The sequence below is a fragment of the Cherax quadricarinatus genome, chromosome 31 (assembly GCF_038502225.1).
Source record: "Cherax quadricarinatus isolate ZL_2023a chromosome 31, ASM3850222v1, whole genome shotgun sequence".
Classification (NCBI taxonomy): Eukaryota; Metazoa; Arthropoda; class Malacostraca; order Decapoda; family Parastacidae; genus Cherax; species Cherax quadricarinatus.
In genome coordinates, this window is record NC_091322.1 from 29,610,933 (window position 1) to 29,627,048 (window position 16,116).

At 37.9% G+C, this 16,116-nt stretch overlaps 1 protein-coding gene across 3 annotated transcripts in view; it reads right to left on the reverse strand.

The window, feature by feature from the left end:
* Positions 1–16,116, reverse strand: part of LOC128696841 (late secretory pathway protein AVL9 homolog) — a 108,664-nt gene that overhangs the window by 86,914 nt on the left and 5,634 nt on the right. For 2 of the 3 annotated variants that reach the window (XM_053788244.2, XM_053788263.2), the window contains exons 2-6: positions 12,960–13,157; positions 12,615–12,707; positions 12,218–12,338; positions 10,120–10,140; positions 2,296–2,485 (exon numbers count right to left, since the gene is read on the reverse strand). In XM_053788244.2, the coding sequence (XP_053644219.2) occupies positions 2,296–2,485; positions 10,120–10,140; positions 12,218–12,338; positions 12,615–12,707; positions 12,960–13,157 (623 nt within the window). The remainder of the gene's footprint in view (positions 1–2,295; positions 2,486–10,119; positions 10,141–12,217; positions 12,339–12,614; positions 12,708–12,959; positions 13,158–16,116) is intronic. The other variant, XM_053788253.2, reaches the window with a different exon arrangement.

Sequence of the window (16,116 nt, forward strand, 5' to 3'; positions counted from 1 at the left end):
TTGATAGTAAAAGAAGAATAAAGCATTGCAGTAGGCCTACCAGCTCATACTAAGTCTTATTAATGTACATGAATAGAATAGGTATTCTATTCATAGAATAGGTATTCTATTCACCATCAACTCAATTTTCTGAAGACGAAGAAGATGAAGACGACAACGATGAAGAAGATGAAGGCGAAGACAAAAAAGAAAATTATAATAATAATAATAATAATATAGTATTATGAAGCTGGTCATTTCTACAAACACTAAGCTTATTGTCATCTAAATTAATATTTTATTTTAAGTTCATCAATTACTTTACTATTTAAGACAACCAGGTCTGGGTGTGAAGTGACAAATGTTGCTATCTGCAAATACTTTTAGGCAGAGTTGATGGAAGGCAACTGGTTGGTTATTCACCAGTGTTTCTTGACAGTTAACAAGAAAATAAAATTTATGGTTGTATGTTGGAATCTATTACTGAGGTAAGACAGTGTATAAGTTTGGCCTTTGAGCCCACAGTTCTTGAAAAACTGATTAACAGTAATAAATGGCTTTCACAGGTCAATAAACAGACCTAGTGGATATTTATTTTTTTTCAGGCTAAGTGTAATGTCAAGCATTTTCATTATGATACATTTTATCTTCCATTTTATGGTAAGAAATTATTTTCTTATTTTGTATAGTATTTATTAGTTAGATATTGGACTGTAGTTGTTCATGTCAGTTATATTCCCACATGTGTGGATTTGTGTAATGTTGGCTTGTGTGTTTTGCTTTCAAAAGATACACAGTGGACCCCCGCATAACGATCACCTCACAATGCGACCAATTATGTAAGTGTATTTATGTAAGTGCGTTTGTACGTGTATGTTTGGGGGTCTGAAATGGACTAATCTACTTCACAATATTCCTCATGGGAACAAATTCGGTCAGTACTGGAACCTGAACATACTTCTGGAATGAAAAAATATCGTTAACCGGGGGTCCACTGAATTAAGAATGTTGCAATGACTGAAGACTGCACACACACACATCTTTCTTCAATATGATTGAGAGTAACAGCACTTCCTTTCCTTCTACATTAAGGATATACAGTGGACCCTCGCCTAATGAACGCATCGCATAACGTTAAATCCGCCTAACAAAGTGTTTGAGCGTAAAGATTTTGCCCCGCCTAACGATAAAAAACTCGCCCAACGTGATTCGTCTGGGACCTGTCCATGCTGCCCCATGGGTGCCAGTGTTTACATGCCAGCCAGTGCAGTCGCATCTATGCATACATTCGGTACATTTCACATTATCCCAGTTTTTAGAGCTTGCAACTGCAAAATAAGTCACCATGGACCCCAAGAAAGCTTCTAGTGCCAACCCTGTGGTAAAAACGGCGAGAATTAGTATGGAATTGAAAAAAAGAGATTAAGGAAATGTGTGCACAGTGGGTTGAACTGCAAACCTTTATGGATGAAAAATCACCCTAACACAGCTATTGCAAGCCGTGCTGGTGACTATTACAATGACAATGTTGTGGCCCATTTTAGCAAATCTTAAAGGAACGCGAGGTACAGAGCTCTATGGACAGATTTGTTGTGCGACAAGAGGTCCAGTGACTCAAGCTGGTCCTAGTGACATTAAAAGAAGAAGGGAAATAACCCCAGAAAAGGACTTGCTACCTCAAGTCCTCATGGAAGGGGATTCCCCTTCCAAACAATAACAACTTCCACCATCTCCCCTCCTCCCATCCCATCAATCATCACCAGATCTTCAATAAAGGTAAGTGTCATGTATTCCTTATTTAGTAGAGTAGTAATTGTGCATGTCTTCTTTTTGGGAGTATAAAAATGTATATTTCATGTGGTAACTTTTTTTTCATACTTTGGGGTGTCAGGAACGGATTAATTTGATTTCCATTATTTCTTATGGGGAAAATTAATTCGGCTAACTATAATTTCGGATAACGATGAGCTCTCAGGAATGGATTAATATCGTTAGGCAAGGGTCCACTGTACTAGTTCTCACTATGAGTATAAAATATATAACTTCAGAATCAATTACAACTTTATCAAAGGGAAATAAAATTTAAATAATCAGTATCTTGCTGAAAGAGGAAAGGATAGTAATTTTTCTTCTCATCACTATATTACAATGTACTTAAAAACAGCACTTTTAATGGCCCAATTCACCTAGTCACTGTGAATTGTTTAAGAATAAGAATACAAACAAGATTCATGAAAAATTCAGGTAATTGCATTACACCATTATTTACAAACTGTCCTATGTTAGGAGGGATTATAACAAGTAGACTGCACTAACCTCAGGGAAGCAGCATGAGCCAAGCCATTGGGAAAGTTATCAGGGAGGAGTGCCATAAGTGAGGTGATGGTGCGCACAAGTGGACCAACAGGACTGTGGTAGAAGAGTACACGTCGCTCCAACAGTAGCATCTTGAACAGCACCAGCATGTTGCGACCAAACACTCTTACAGCATCAGATACAAACACTCCTGTTACACAAAACAAATAATATTTACATAACTGAAACAAATAACAGTACTGTACTAAAATTTTTGTTTAAATGACCCAGTGAGCAATAAAATACTTGAATTTTGTATATGGCTAAGTAAAGTATTTCCAGTAAATTTAAATAAATCTTATACATACAATATGTGTAAATATAAGCAAGGAGCATATTTAGAAGAAGGTGCAGGGTTAGTAAAAGTAATATCCAGAGGGCTGAGGAGGGGGTGCTGAGGTAGTTTGCAAATTTTGAGGGGATGGAGTAAAATAGGATGACTTGGAGGTTGTATACATCTTTAAGGGAAGAAAGATAGGGTAGGGGTTGCCGTAAGAATGGTTGGAGGGAGGGGGTAAAGGAGGTTTTTGTATGAGGGGGGAACAGACATCCAAACATGTTAGATAGGAGTGAGTGGAGGCAAGTGGTTTTTATGACTTGACATGCTATTGGAGTGTGGGCAAGGTAACATTTATGAAGGGATTCAGGGAAACCAGCTAGCCAGACATGAGTCCTGGAGGTGGGGAGTACAGTGCCTGCACTCTGAAAGAGGGATGGGGATATTGCAGTTTGGAGGGGCATCTGAACTGTAGTACTGGCATGCCTTTGGCAAGACAGTGATGGAATAAGTGATGGTCAAAGTGTTTTTATTTATTACAGTACATACACAATGTGTAACAAAAAAAATTTTACCACACTCATCATAACACCCTCCAAAGTGGGAAAATGGTTGGCAAAGCTTTCCAGTAAGGATGGAACAATAACAGATTTTAGGCTGATACTGATACCATCAAAATTAGCCAATACCTGATACTAGCATCAATACCAAAGGCATCAAAATAAACCGATACAAATGATACAGGTACTGTATTCATTTTTAGGGTAATACAGATACTAAGTTTTAGGGTGATACTGATAGTATCAAAATTGGCCAACATCCACCGATACTTTAGTACATCACTACTTTTCAGAATTGCAAATTCATAATCAGGCCAGAATATATGGAAAATATGCAGAATACTCAGGTTAAAGCTGGTGGTTCAGGATATGCTGTGGCTGCTAGCTTTAATTAAGCTGAGTACCTTGCACAGTTTCTTTTTTCATTAGTGAATAGTACATTAACAACATGCATTTTTCTAATTCATTATCATGTATATTTATGCCATCCTCATGTATATTAATATCTGTGTCTAGATGATATGCAATTATTAATGCCATGCAGGATGATCATTGTCAACATAAGCCAAAAATTTACTCAGCAAGACCCACAATTTATTTGGGTGGGATTAAATAGGGAAGAAAGGAGTAAATTGTGAATGGATCATAATGACAGTAAAGTAAAAGGAAATGGGGAATAAGTAATACAAATCGAATGGAGAAGTTATTAGAAATAAGATACTGAAGTAATGTCAAATATAAACCAGTGTTTACATCAGAGCTACAGTAAGAGGACCAAGGCTATGTAAAATAATAGTACATTGCTACCTATTTGTCATAGTTTACAGGTTTGGAGGGTATAAATGCTGTTTGTAGGTCAGCAGCAGGTATTTACTAGTGTATAATAAGAAGAATAGTACAGTACTGTATTTCATTGGTTTAAAATCATCCTCAGACAGTTACCAACATGCAATATTTGCTGTTTTCAATACACCACAACCACATGACAACATCAATTTAAAAAATATTTAGCTATTCATAACCTAACCTTGCTAAAATTGTAGTGCAGTAAGAATGATCAATATTTCAATTAAGTACATTTCTACTGCCTATGTAGTCATAGAAACAAACACAAGCTTACATATGAAAAAGCATACTGTTGATTAATATGTTGACAGTAATCAAACCATTGTTTGCTGCAGCTCTTTCATAAGAGAAGTAAATCCAAATATATTTATGCATGACATCCTGACTGCCCCCACACACACACAAACCAGATTATTTACATTGTTTTCCTAATTCACAGGGACCATAATTAAAGTAGTACAGTGGAACCTCTACTTACGAGTTTAAACTATTCCGTGACCTTGCTCGCATTTGGATTTGCTTGTTTGCCGAGTCAATTTTCCTCATTTAAGTAGTAGGTTGGTAGACAGCAACCACCCAGGGAAGTACTACCGTCCTGCCAGATGACTGTGAAACAGAAACCTGTAACTGTTTTGCATGATGGTAGGATTGCTGGTTTCTTTTTCTGTCTCATAAACACGCTAGATAACAGGGATATCTTGCTACTCCTACTTACACTTTGGTCACACTTCACAGACACGCACATGCTTATATATATACATACATCTAGGTTTTTCTCCTTTTTCTAAATAGCTCTTGTTCTTCTTTATTTCTTCTATTGTCCATGGGGAAGTGGAAAAGAATCTTTCCTCCATAAGCCATGCGTGTCGTATGAGGCGACTAAAATGCCGGGAGCAATGGGCTAGTAACCCCTTCTCCTCTAAACATGTACTAAAAAAGAAAAGAAGAAAAACTTTATAAAACTGGGATGCTTGAATGTGCATGGATGTAGTGTGGATGACAAGAAACAGATGATTGCTGATGTTATGAATGAAAAGAAGTTGGATGTCCTGGCCCTAAGCGAAACAAAGCTGAAGGGGGTAGGGGAGTTTCGGTGGGAGGAAATAAATGGGATTAAATCTGGAGTATCTGAGAGAGTTAGAGCAAAGGAAGGGGTAGCAGCAATGTTGAAGGATCAGTTATGGAAGGAGAAAAGAGAATATGAATGTGTAAATTCAAGAATTATGTGGATTAAAGTAAAGGTTGGATGCGAAAAGTGGGTCATAATAAGCGTGTATGCACCTGGAGAAGAGAGGAATGTAGAGGAGAGAGAGAGATTTTGGGAGATGTTAAGTGAATGTATAGGAACCTTTGAACCAAGTGAGAGAGTAATTGTGGTAGGGGACCTGAATGCTAAAGTAGGAGAAACTTTTAGAGAGGGTGTGGTAGGTAAGTTTGGGGTGCCAGGTGTAAATGAAAATGGGAGCCTTTTGATTGAACTTTGTATAGAAAGGGGTTTAGTTATAGGTAATACATATTTTAAGAAAAAGAGGATAAGTAAGTATACAAGATATGATGTAGGGCGAAATGACAGTAGTTTGTTGGATTATGTATTGGTAGATAAAAGACTGTTGAGTAGACTTCAGGATGTACATGTTTATAGAGGGGCCACAGATATATCAGATCACTTTCTAGTTGTAGCTACACTGAGAGTAAAAGGTAGATGGGATACAAGGAGAATAGAAGCATAGGGAAGAGAGAGGTGAAGGTTTATAAACTAAAAGAGGAGGCAGTTAGGGTAAGATATAAACAGCTATTGGAGGATAGATGGGCTAATGAGAGCATAGGCAATGGGGTCAAAGAGGTATGGGGTAGGCTTAAAAATGTAGTGTTGGAGTGTTCAGCAGAAGTTTGTGGTTACAGGAAGGTGGGTGTGGGAGGGAAGAGGAGCGATTGGTGGAATGATGATGTAAAGAGAGTAGTAAGGGAGAAAAAGTTAGCATATGAGAAGTTTTTACAAAGTAGAAGTGATGCAAGGAGGGAAGAGTATATGGAGAAAAAGAGAGAGGTTAAGAGAGTGGTGAAGCAATGTAAAAAGAGAGCAAATGAGAGAGTGGGCGAGATGTTATCAACAAATTTTGTTGAAAATAAGAAAAAGTTTTGGAGTGAGATTAACAAGTTAAGGAAGCCTAGAGAACAAATGGATTTGTCAGTTAAAAATAGGAGAGGAGAGTTATTAAATGGAGAGTTAGAGGTATTGGGAAGATGGAGGGAATATTTTGAGGAATTGTTAAATGTTGATGAAGATAGGGAAGCTGTGATTTCGTGTATAGGGCAAGGAGGAATAACATCTTGTAGGAGTGAGGAAGAGCCAGTTGTGAGTGTGGGGGAAGTTCGTGAGGCAGTAGGTAAAATGAAAGGGGGTAAGGCAGCCGGGATTGATGGGATAAAGATAGAAATGTTAAAAGCAGGTGGGGATATAGTTTTGGAGTGGTTGGTGCAATTATTTAATAAATGTATGGAAGAAGGTAAGGTACCTAGGGATTGGCAGAGAGCATGCATAGTTCCTTTGTATAAAGGCAAAGGGGACAAAAGAGAGTGCAAAAATTATAGGGGGATAAGTTTGTTGAGTATACCTGGTAAAGTGTATGGTAGAGTTATTATTGAAAGAATTAAGAGTAAGACGGAGAATAGGATAGCAGATGAACAAGGAGGCTTTAGGAAAGGTAGGGGGTGTGTGGACCAGGTGTTTACAGTGAAACACATAAGTGAACAGTATTTAGATAAGGCTAAAGAGGTCTTTGTGGCATTTATGGATTTGGAAAAGGGGTATGACAGGGTGGATAGGGGGGCAATGTGGCAGATGTTGCAGGTGTATGGTGTAGGAGGTAGGTTACTGAAAGCAGTGAAGAGTTTTTACGAGGATAGTGAGGCTCAAGTTAGAGTATGTAGGAAAGAGGGAAATTATTTCCCAGTAAAAGTAGGCCTTAGACAAGGATGTGTGATGTCACCGTGGTTGTTTAATATATTTATAGATGGGGTTGTAAGAGAAGTAAATGCGAGGGTCTTGGCAAGAGGCGTGGAGTTAAAAGATAAAGAATCACACAAAGTGGGAGTTGTCACAGTTGCTCTTTGCTGATGACACTGTGCTCTTGGGAGATTCTGAAGAGAAGTTGCAGAGATTGGTGGATGAATTTGGTAGGGTATGCAAAAGAAGAAAATTAAAAGTGAATACAGGAAAGAGTAAGGTTATGAGGATAACAAAAAGATTAGGTGATGAAAGATTGGATATCAGATTGGAGGGAGAGAGTATGGAGGAGGTGAATGTATTCAGATATTTGGGAGTGGACGTGTCAGCGGATGGGTCTATGAAAGATGAGGTGAATCACAGAATTGATGAGGGGAAAAGGGTGAGTGGTGCACTTAGGAGTCTGTGCAGAGGTTCACACGGTGACTTTAATTCATGAAAGATGCTGCAGCCTCTCATCTCCAGATACATTTACAGTAATTGAAATTACTTTAACCAAGAAATAGAACTTTGTCCTTGGAGGCAAAGAGGGGAATGTATGAGAGTATAGTTTTACCAACGGTCTTATATGGGTGTGAAGCATGGGTGATGAATGTTGCAGCAAGGAGAAGGCTGGAGGCAGTGGAGATGTCATGTCTGAGGGCAATGTGTGGTGTGAATATAATGCAGAGAATTCGTAGTTTGGAAGTTAGGAGGAGGTGCGGGATTACCAAAACTGTTGTCCAGAGGACTGAGGAAGGGTTGTTGAGGTGGTTCGGACATGTAGAGAGAATGGAGCGAAACAGAATGACTTCAAGAGTGTATCAGTCTGTAGTGGAAGGAAGGCGGGGTAGGGGTCGGCCTAGGAAAGGTTGGAGGGAGGGGGTAAAGGAGGTTTTGTGTGCGAGGGGCTTGGACTTCCAGCAGGCATGCGTGAGCGTGTTTGATAGGAGTGAATGGAGACAAATGGTTTTTAATACTTGACGTGCTGTTGGAGTGTGAGCAAAGTAACATTTATGAAGGGGCTCAGGGAAACCGGCAGGCCGGACTTGAGTCCTGGAGATGGGAAGTACAGTGCCTGCACTCTGAAGGAGGGGTGTTAATGTTGCAGTTTAAAAACTGTAGTGTAAAGCACCCTTCTGGCAAGACAGTGATGGAGTGAATGATGGTGAAAGTTTTTCTTTTTCGGGCCACCCTGCCTTGGTGGGAATCGGCCAGTGTGATAATAAAAAAAAATTATAATAATAAATATTAGTAACACAGAAACATGATATATACACTAGAATGAATAAAATACACATCATTACATATGTGACTAGTAGTGGTGGTGGTGACAGCAGCCACTGGTGTTGGGGTTTATAGGGCCACCACAGCTGCCACTCCTGCTCCTGACTACTTGTGTAGAGAACCTAGGAAAACCCAAAAAAGTCAGACAGTGAAACTTAGTTACTGACTCCTGCTTTAGTATTGTACATATCGGAGAAGTGGTACGATGGTACTGCCTGGCCAAGTCCTTAACCCTCCACCTAGTTTGTTTATCTATGATTTCCTGCTTTAATTCCACGGAAATCATCCTCTTTTTCTTCTCAGCACTGTCCTTTGCACTTGCGTTCTTAGGACCCATGGTTAGAAACAAGAAATTTCGCAAAATAACTGCATGAAACGTAAGGAAAAGAAGAATTCCCTCCACCACAAGTGGAGTGCACCGAGTGTTGTTTTGATACAAACTGCCATCTTATGGTGGCATTCGGAAACTCACTTATAGTATAGGGTACACCAAGGTCTACTACTGCTGCTTCACGATGTCTGCCACTGCTGTTTCATGATGTCTGCCACTGCTGCTTCATGATGTCTGCCACTGCTGCTTCATGATGTCTGCCACTGCTGCTTCATGATGTCTGCCACTGCTGCTTCATGATGTCTGCCACTGCTGCTTCATGATGTGCGCAACTGCAGCTTCATGTTGTCTGCCACTGCTACCTCATGATGTCTGCTCCCATTTTTGCTAGTGTGTTGAAGAGTTTTCCAATATGTGAAGGTTGAGGGGCAGTGCCAATTGGACAGGTATTGGTTGGTGACGTCATTTGTTTACTCTTGAACATCGCCAAAGAATCAAACATTTCTGCTACTTTCAGCTCAATTTCAAGGTACTTTTCATTGTGACACCAATCAAAATCATATCTATTTCTATAGTATATCTTCCATTCTATCCAATGAGACCAAAAAAACGAGAATACAACCATAAAAATCATACGAAAATATACCGCAAATTGGAGGCTAATAACTGAGAAGTGAACTCCATTATTTGTGATCCGATTTCTTTCATTTTTAGCGTATGTTAAGAAGCATCTTTCTGTCATACATTACCCAAGTTTCAATAAGATAGTCCAACAAACAACTGAGATCCAATTCCCTAGATCAAGAGCAAGAGCCCCTCACCAACATCAAGGAACCTCCCTCAAGGCCCGCTCGCATCAGGAAATTTCGCTCACGTCTGGAAGCAAAAAATCGACCGAGCAACTGCTCGTATCTGGAAAAACTCACACGTGGATGTACTCACAAGTAGAGGTTCCACTGTACATTAGACTAAAATGCTCTATAAGTTTAGTTATGAACAAGTGAGGTTTGTGTGTAAGGTGTGGGAAGACTGTCTTGGGAGTGACCGTGCATGTTAAGAAAGGCTAAGACCATCAGTGCATGTCAAGCCTGTCTATGTGCAAAGTCTGCAACACTGCACACGTTAAAACACTGCTTTTCCATTAAGGGTTTAGGATAAAGACTTAAACAGATGAGCTCTTCATAGCTAGAAATATATGTATATGTAAATGGAATTAACACGTACTATTTTTTATTTTTAACACACCAGCTGTCTCCCACCGAGGCAGGGTGATTCAAGAAAGAAGAAATAAAAGTTTTTTGTCTTTTTACATTGAGTACATGTAATTTACAGGAGAAGAGGTTACTAGCTCCTTGCTCCTGCCATTTTAGTCGCCTCTTACGACACGCATGGCTTACGGAGGAAGAATTCTTCTCCACTTCCTCACGGAGGAACAAGTACTAATAGAGGAATACTTAAATGGGCATGCAATACAGCTAGCCTGCAGTAGTTTTCTTACCATACTTATCCTCATGATCAACTAGCAAAAAATATAGTAATTTGTAAATAAGCAACAGGGATATACTGTATTAGGGAATTAAAAATGTAGTATCCATATTCAGTATTGCTAATGCTTGGAAAACACTATTTACAGTACACATTATAAAAGCAAGCACTTGATAACCCCAAGTTCTCAGAAAAATAATTTGTTCATGGACTGCCCAATACAAGTTCATTTTTGAGAAACCATCTCAAGCTCTATGCAGTGTATGCTATCTCAAAATGATACATCACTCTGTTTGGCATTAGTTAACCCTTAAACTGTCCAAACGTAGATCTACATTCACTCGCGTAGCGCTCCGAGCGTAGATCTGTTTTTTTATTCTTTCTTATGGGGAAAATAAAGGTCGGAGTGCTACCCGTAAAAACGAAGATCTACGTTTGGACAGTTTAAGGATTAATCAAGGTGATTACCAGGGAAGGCTGAGGGGTGGCTGTCTGGTTGGAAAGGGGAGATTAGGAGACTTGTTTTGAAGTAGTATTATTATTACTATTTTGATTGGGAGGGGGTAGAGGATGATTGAGAATTGAGGGAATTTTGGGAAAGGTGAAGCTCCCCCAATCCTCCCTATAGCACTGTCACTGACCATTCCATAGTCTTTTATGGATTATTTGCAAATGCTCCTATGACACTGAAATTTGAAGTGAAATTAAACCAAGAACTTTTTTGTTTTAAAAATGTTTTAGCTTAAGACAATGTTTATGTTTAATTCTCTCTACTTAACCCCTTGACTGTCGCAACCCCCAATCCTGAGGTGTCTCCTGGTGTCGCAAAATTTAAAAAAAAAAAAAAAATATTATTTTTTCTAATGAAATGATAAGAGAATCTTTTCCCGATTGTAATGATACCAAGAAAAGAAATTTGATGGAAAACTGACGGAATTACGCTTTTGCGAAGTTAGCGACCTCGGCGATATTTACAAATCAGCGATTTCGCCCACTTTGAGCCCTATTTTCGGCTAATTCCATTGTTTCAGTAGACCAAACTCAACTATTTCTTTAGAACTCCATTTTTTTCTATCGATTGAGTACAAGAAACTGCCCATTTACCAATTTCAACTACCCAATAACGTGGTCAGAAATTTACAATTTGGCCAATTTCACAAAAATTAAAAAATGTGACAATGTCAAAATAAGGTCCAGAATGAACAATGCAGACATTCCTGGCTCTAAAATAACATTTTCTTTGTTCATCAGTCATGTCTCCAGGCCCCTCTGATATTACTCTTGCTTTTTATTTTGAATTTTTATTCAAACAAAAAAATATAAGATTTACTATTATGCAGACTACTGCAATACTGTAATAATTGTATAAATAACATCAACCCCTTCATGACTGCATATCAGAATGGCTAGTTGGACATTTATTGGACAATGACATCATTTGTTTACTTTTAAACATCAGCAAAAATCAAACATTTCCCCTACTTTGAGCTCCATTTCCAGGTTCTTTTTATAGTAAAATCAATCAAAATTACCTCTATTTCTATAATATGTTTTCCATTTTACAAATGAGACCAATAAAACAAGAATACAACCATAAATACTATACGAAAATAGACCACAAAGTCGGCATTTTAATTAAAAAAAACACGGTCGGAGGTTTTTTTTTTCACATTATGCACTGTGTGCTCCACACAGACCCATTCTCTCACATGTGGGCCTACCAGCTTTCTCTTTCTTGATTTGAAGCCGCTAGAATTTATGAGTATATATACATCAAACACGGTACCTCGTAAGACATATATATATGGCCGCGACAGTCAAGGGGTTAATAAAGAAAAGACACCAATTTGCCAAAGAAGCTTTTATTGATACAATACAATGTTACACTCTAATAATATCTTCATAAGGTCAGATCAAAATGTTGTACCACTAAAAGATAGTTCCAAAAGTGTTTTTCATTAATTTCTGTCAGCAACACACGATTTAATTCTCTCCGCATAAATTTATAAATTTTATATAAAATACTGATTAAGAATTTTTATAATTACTACATTTATATCTTCTCATTATAAGATATCTGTATTTTACATGCAAGTTCATATAAAACTTACCATGAGCCAGTTTGTCTCGCCAGTTGGTGGTGTTAAGATCATGGTAGAGGCCCTTTAGGTCCTGCACATCTGAAAAGTCTGCTCCCTTAAAGTATACTTTAGTTGTAACTTGAAGACGTTCCTGAAAAAAAAGTGGTTTGCTCATTGATGATATAACATTGCTAAACACAAAGTATCAAGTACAGTACTGTATTTTACTATCAACATCATGATTACAGAAAATAATATACAGTACACATTTTACAATCAACGACAATAGGGTGGAACATGCAAAATTATAAAAAAATGGCCTTTGCACTCAAAATGTTTGGGCTATTCTGTTCTAATAATCTAGCCAAAGGAATATGGCTCTCAAAACAAACTAGAAGTTTACTTTTATTAATGAAAAAATCATTACCTGAATGTAGCCATAAATTGGAAGAGTACTGAGCACACATACTGACTTCTGCACAGTGTTCCGTGTTATGTCTGCACTTTTATTAGTTACTTTCTGGTGAAAGAAATTAAATATTATAAGTACATACCTTATTACTATTAAAGGCATCACTGGTGTATAAGAATAAAAATTAACTTTGAATGTTACAATTTTACATGAGATTTAACAAAATAATTAAAATTTTAAAAATCCTAATACTGTATGGTATGGTATACAATATAATACACATTTCTTTTATAAATAAAGTACACAGTAAAATAAGAAAGTCTAAGAGTAAAAATATAAATAAACTACATTTCATCTTACTTCTGCATCAATCTGTCGGTAACATGATACTCCAAACACAGTCTGGTCTGATTTCATGAGATGTGGAAGGTGAAAGAAGATTGTGTCAGCCTCATGGTTATGAGCGCCATCAGGCAAGCAGAGAGAAGGAAGATGGCGCCACAAATCAGGAAGTTCACATCCATCACTGCCACCCAGTGTGGGGTATGCATATTCCACCTATAAGAATAAGCTTAAAGAATATATAATAAAATGATCCTGTTAGTTTTTGTTAATCTTGATAGTACAGTAAAATAAAATACTGTAATTAAATAATAATTTTAATTTAACTTTTTAATTTAATCTATAAAAATGGCAATAATTTTTATTTTGCAAAAGGGGAATACATATCACAAAAATAACAGTAACAGCTGTAAACTTCTAGGTACTTCATTTCAAAAGACTTCATCATGCATGCTGAAATAAAAATTATTATTTTGAGGATGCCAGACACTATGAAAAGCTGGTTAAGAAGGTAGTGAAAAAAAAGCATTAGTAGCAGTGAATTTCTTCATTGATATGTTTCACATGAGTGGACCTTTTCATGTATATGCATCATGTGCTTGGAAAAGCCACTCATGGGTGCAACATACCAATAAAGGACTTCACTGCTATCAGTTTCTTTTTCACCACTTGTTGACATTATTTTTTTTAACACGCCGGTCGTCTCCCACTGAAGGCAGGGCAACCCTATGATATGATGCCTACAATTTGCACCTTGGTTAAGAATTATTAATTATTCAGGTGGTATGCTGGCAACAGAAGAAAAATTTAGGTAGCTCACTGTTGACATTTTATACTGTCTATTTAAGGGATTTTTTTTTTTTTTTTTTTTTTTGGTGGAGAGTTATGATTTTTCACTCTTGTAAAATACAAAGGCTGATTTTTTTGCTCTTGTATACCTGGAGTATACCTGGAGAGGGTTTCAGGGGTCAATGCCCCCATGGCCCAGTTTGTGACCAGGCTTCATGGTGGATCATGGCCTGATCAACCAGGCTGGAGTTTTATGGCATTTGCTTCTTTATGTTGTAGACCTGAACTGTGCAACAGTTTTGAATTATACCTCAGTATAGTTACTCACCAGCATCAAAGACCCTCTCTTGAAAAGCAGAATATGCAGAGTTGTCTGCCAACTACTTTAAAAATAGGGTTCATGAACACCTCTTGATTTTGTTGAAGATTTACATAATTATATGTGAATATCGTCTACATCTGATTATAATCTAACTTCAGCTTTACAACGTCAAAAACTTCTAAATTCTAGCTTTGTCTAAAATGCTCTACATAACCCAATCTATGTAACCCAATATTAGAACAATTTTATACTTATGGAAATAAAAATGTTTTGTTAGTAAGCTTTTATTTAGAACTCATATATGATATTAAACGTTTACAAATGATTTTATACAAGAAATTATGTAGAAGATCAAAAGCCAATTCAATCTATCTCACTATCAATGCACTTATCTATTGCCTTATTGACTAACTTTCATCTTTCACTCCATCATTGCTGCCTGAGTGGCAGCAAGCAGCAACAAGGTTGCTCCTATATCTTGCCGTCCCCTGGGCCTATCCGAACTCCAGTGATGGCCTAATTGCAAGTACTGCTGCAACAACATGCAAGGAACCTATAGCGACATGAAAACTGACTGTGACAACAACGAAATGGACTAAATATGACCAAAAGAGAGACCGGCATTCAAGTACCAGACCTGCTGCCAGACGTGAACCAGACATGCAATGTTCTCCACTACACTGAAATAACTGACCTCCATATCAACTGCACAGTGTTCAATGGGAAGACAACATGGGAGAAAACCTAACAACAAAACTCCAAGGAAATGACAGGTCTGTAGGACTGTTTTTTTCCCTCAGTGCCAAATGAGGGAAGGAATTGAGCATTTAAACATGGCTGACCAGCATCCAAACACCAGCTACTGCCAGGCGTACAACTAGCGAAGTGGAGTTCTCATCTATACTGATGTTCATCTGTACTGACAGTAGCATCATATCAACTGTACCAGTGTTAATGAGAGGGAAACACTGGAGACATCGAAATCTACAATACAAAACTCCAAGGAAACTATCATATAACGGTTATCCCTCAGTGCCAGTCGTGGGAAAGAAGTGAATAGTTAAACAACCAAGGTTAATGTTTTAATAGCTGATCTATATTCAGCTGACCAGTGTACAGTGAGAGAATCATAGGAGAAAACACCAAATCTATCTATAAAACTCAAAGAAAGTCAGGTTGGCATTTTCTTCCCTCATTGCTTTTAAAAATGACAGTCAACAACATGACGCAACCCCAATAAATGGAATTGAGGGGGATTTGGACGGATAAAGCCATTGATTAAAACTTTCTGGTCCTGTCAGAATGGAAACGAGTTAGAAATGTAATAGGCGAAGCCGAAATGTGAAGTGAGGCGTGAAGGGGTGTGTGAAATAAGGGCATAAGTGAAAGGGGTTTGTGAAGTAAAGGGATAAGTGAGGAGTGAAGAGGGTTTTGAAGTAGATACCAGGAAATTTACTAGTAATCAGTGGTGATTGCTAGAGCAGCTACTAGGGTTTGCTAGGTGGCTGGAAGAGAAATAAATATTGTTGTGTATGATTAAAAGAGTGAAGAGTGAAAATGGCAGGCGTTAGCGGGGTACAGGCTACCATAATTGTATTTATCTTTCTCCTGCAATTCCGTGAAGAAGGAAATCAGTCATAGAGGCTGAAAAAGGTGAATGGGGTAATAGCACCCTGGACAGTAAAACCCCAACAGTTGCCATACTACCAGAAACGTAAATGAAACTATCACTGCAAGGTATGGCAACACCACATACCCAAACAAAAACAATGGCACACAGCTCTTATAGTAGCACTGTTAAGTGGTGATATCCAAATTAATCCAGGACCTCAAACTATTGTGCAGAGGCAAAACAGGCTGATAAGTGACGGTGATAATGAGGGTCTAGTAGCTAGGAATGACAATCTTAACTCCATGCGTAATGCATACACAGGCCAATGTGAGACAATACAGCCATTCTTATTTATTTATTTATTTATTTATTTACAATTTGAGCACACATACAGAGGTACAAAAAAATACAGATAAGAGCAGCATGCCAAAGCCACTTATACTATGCATAGC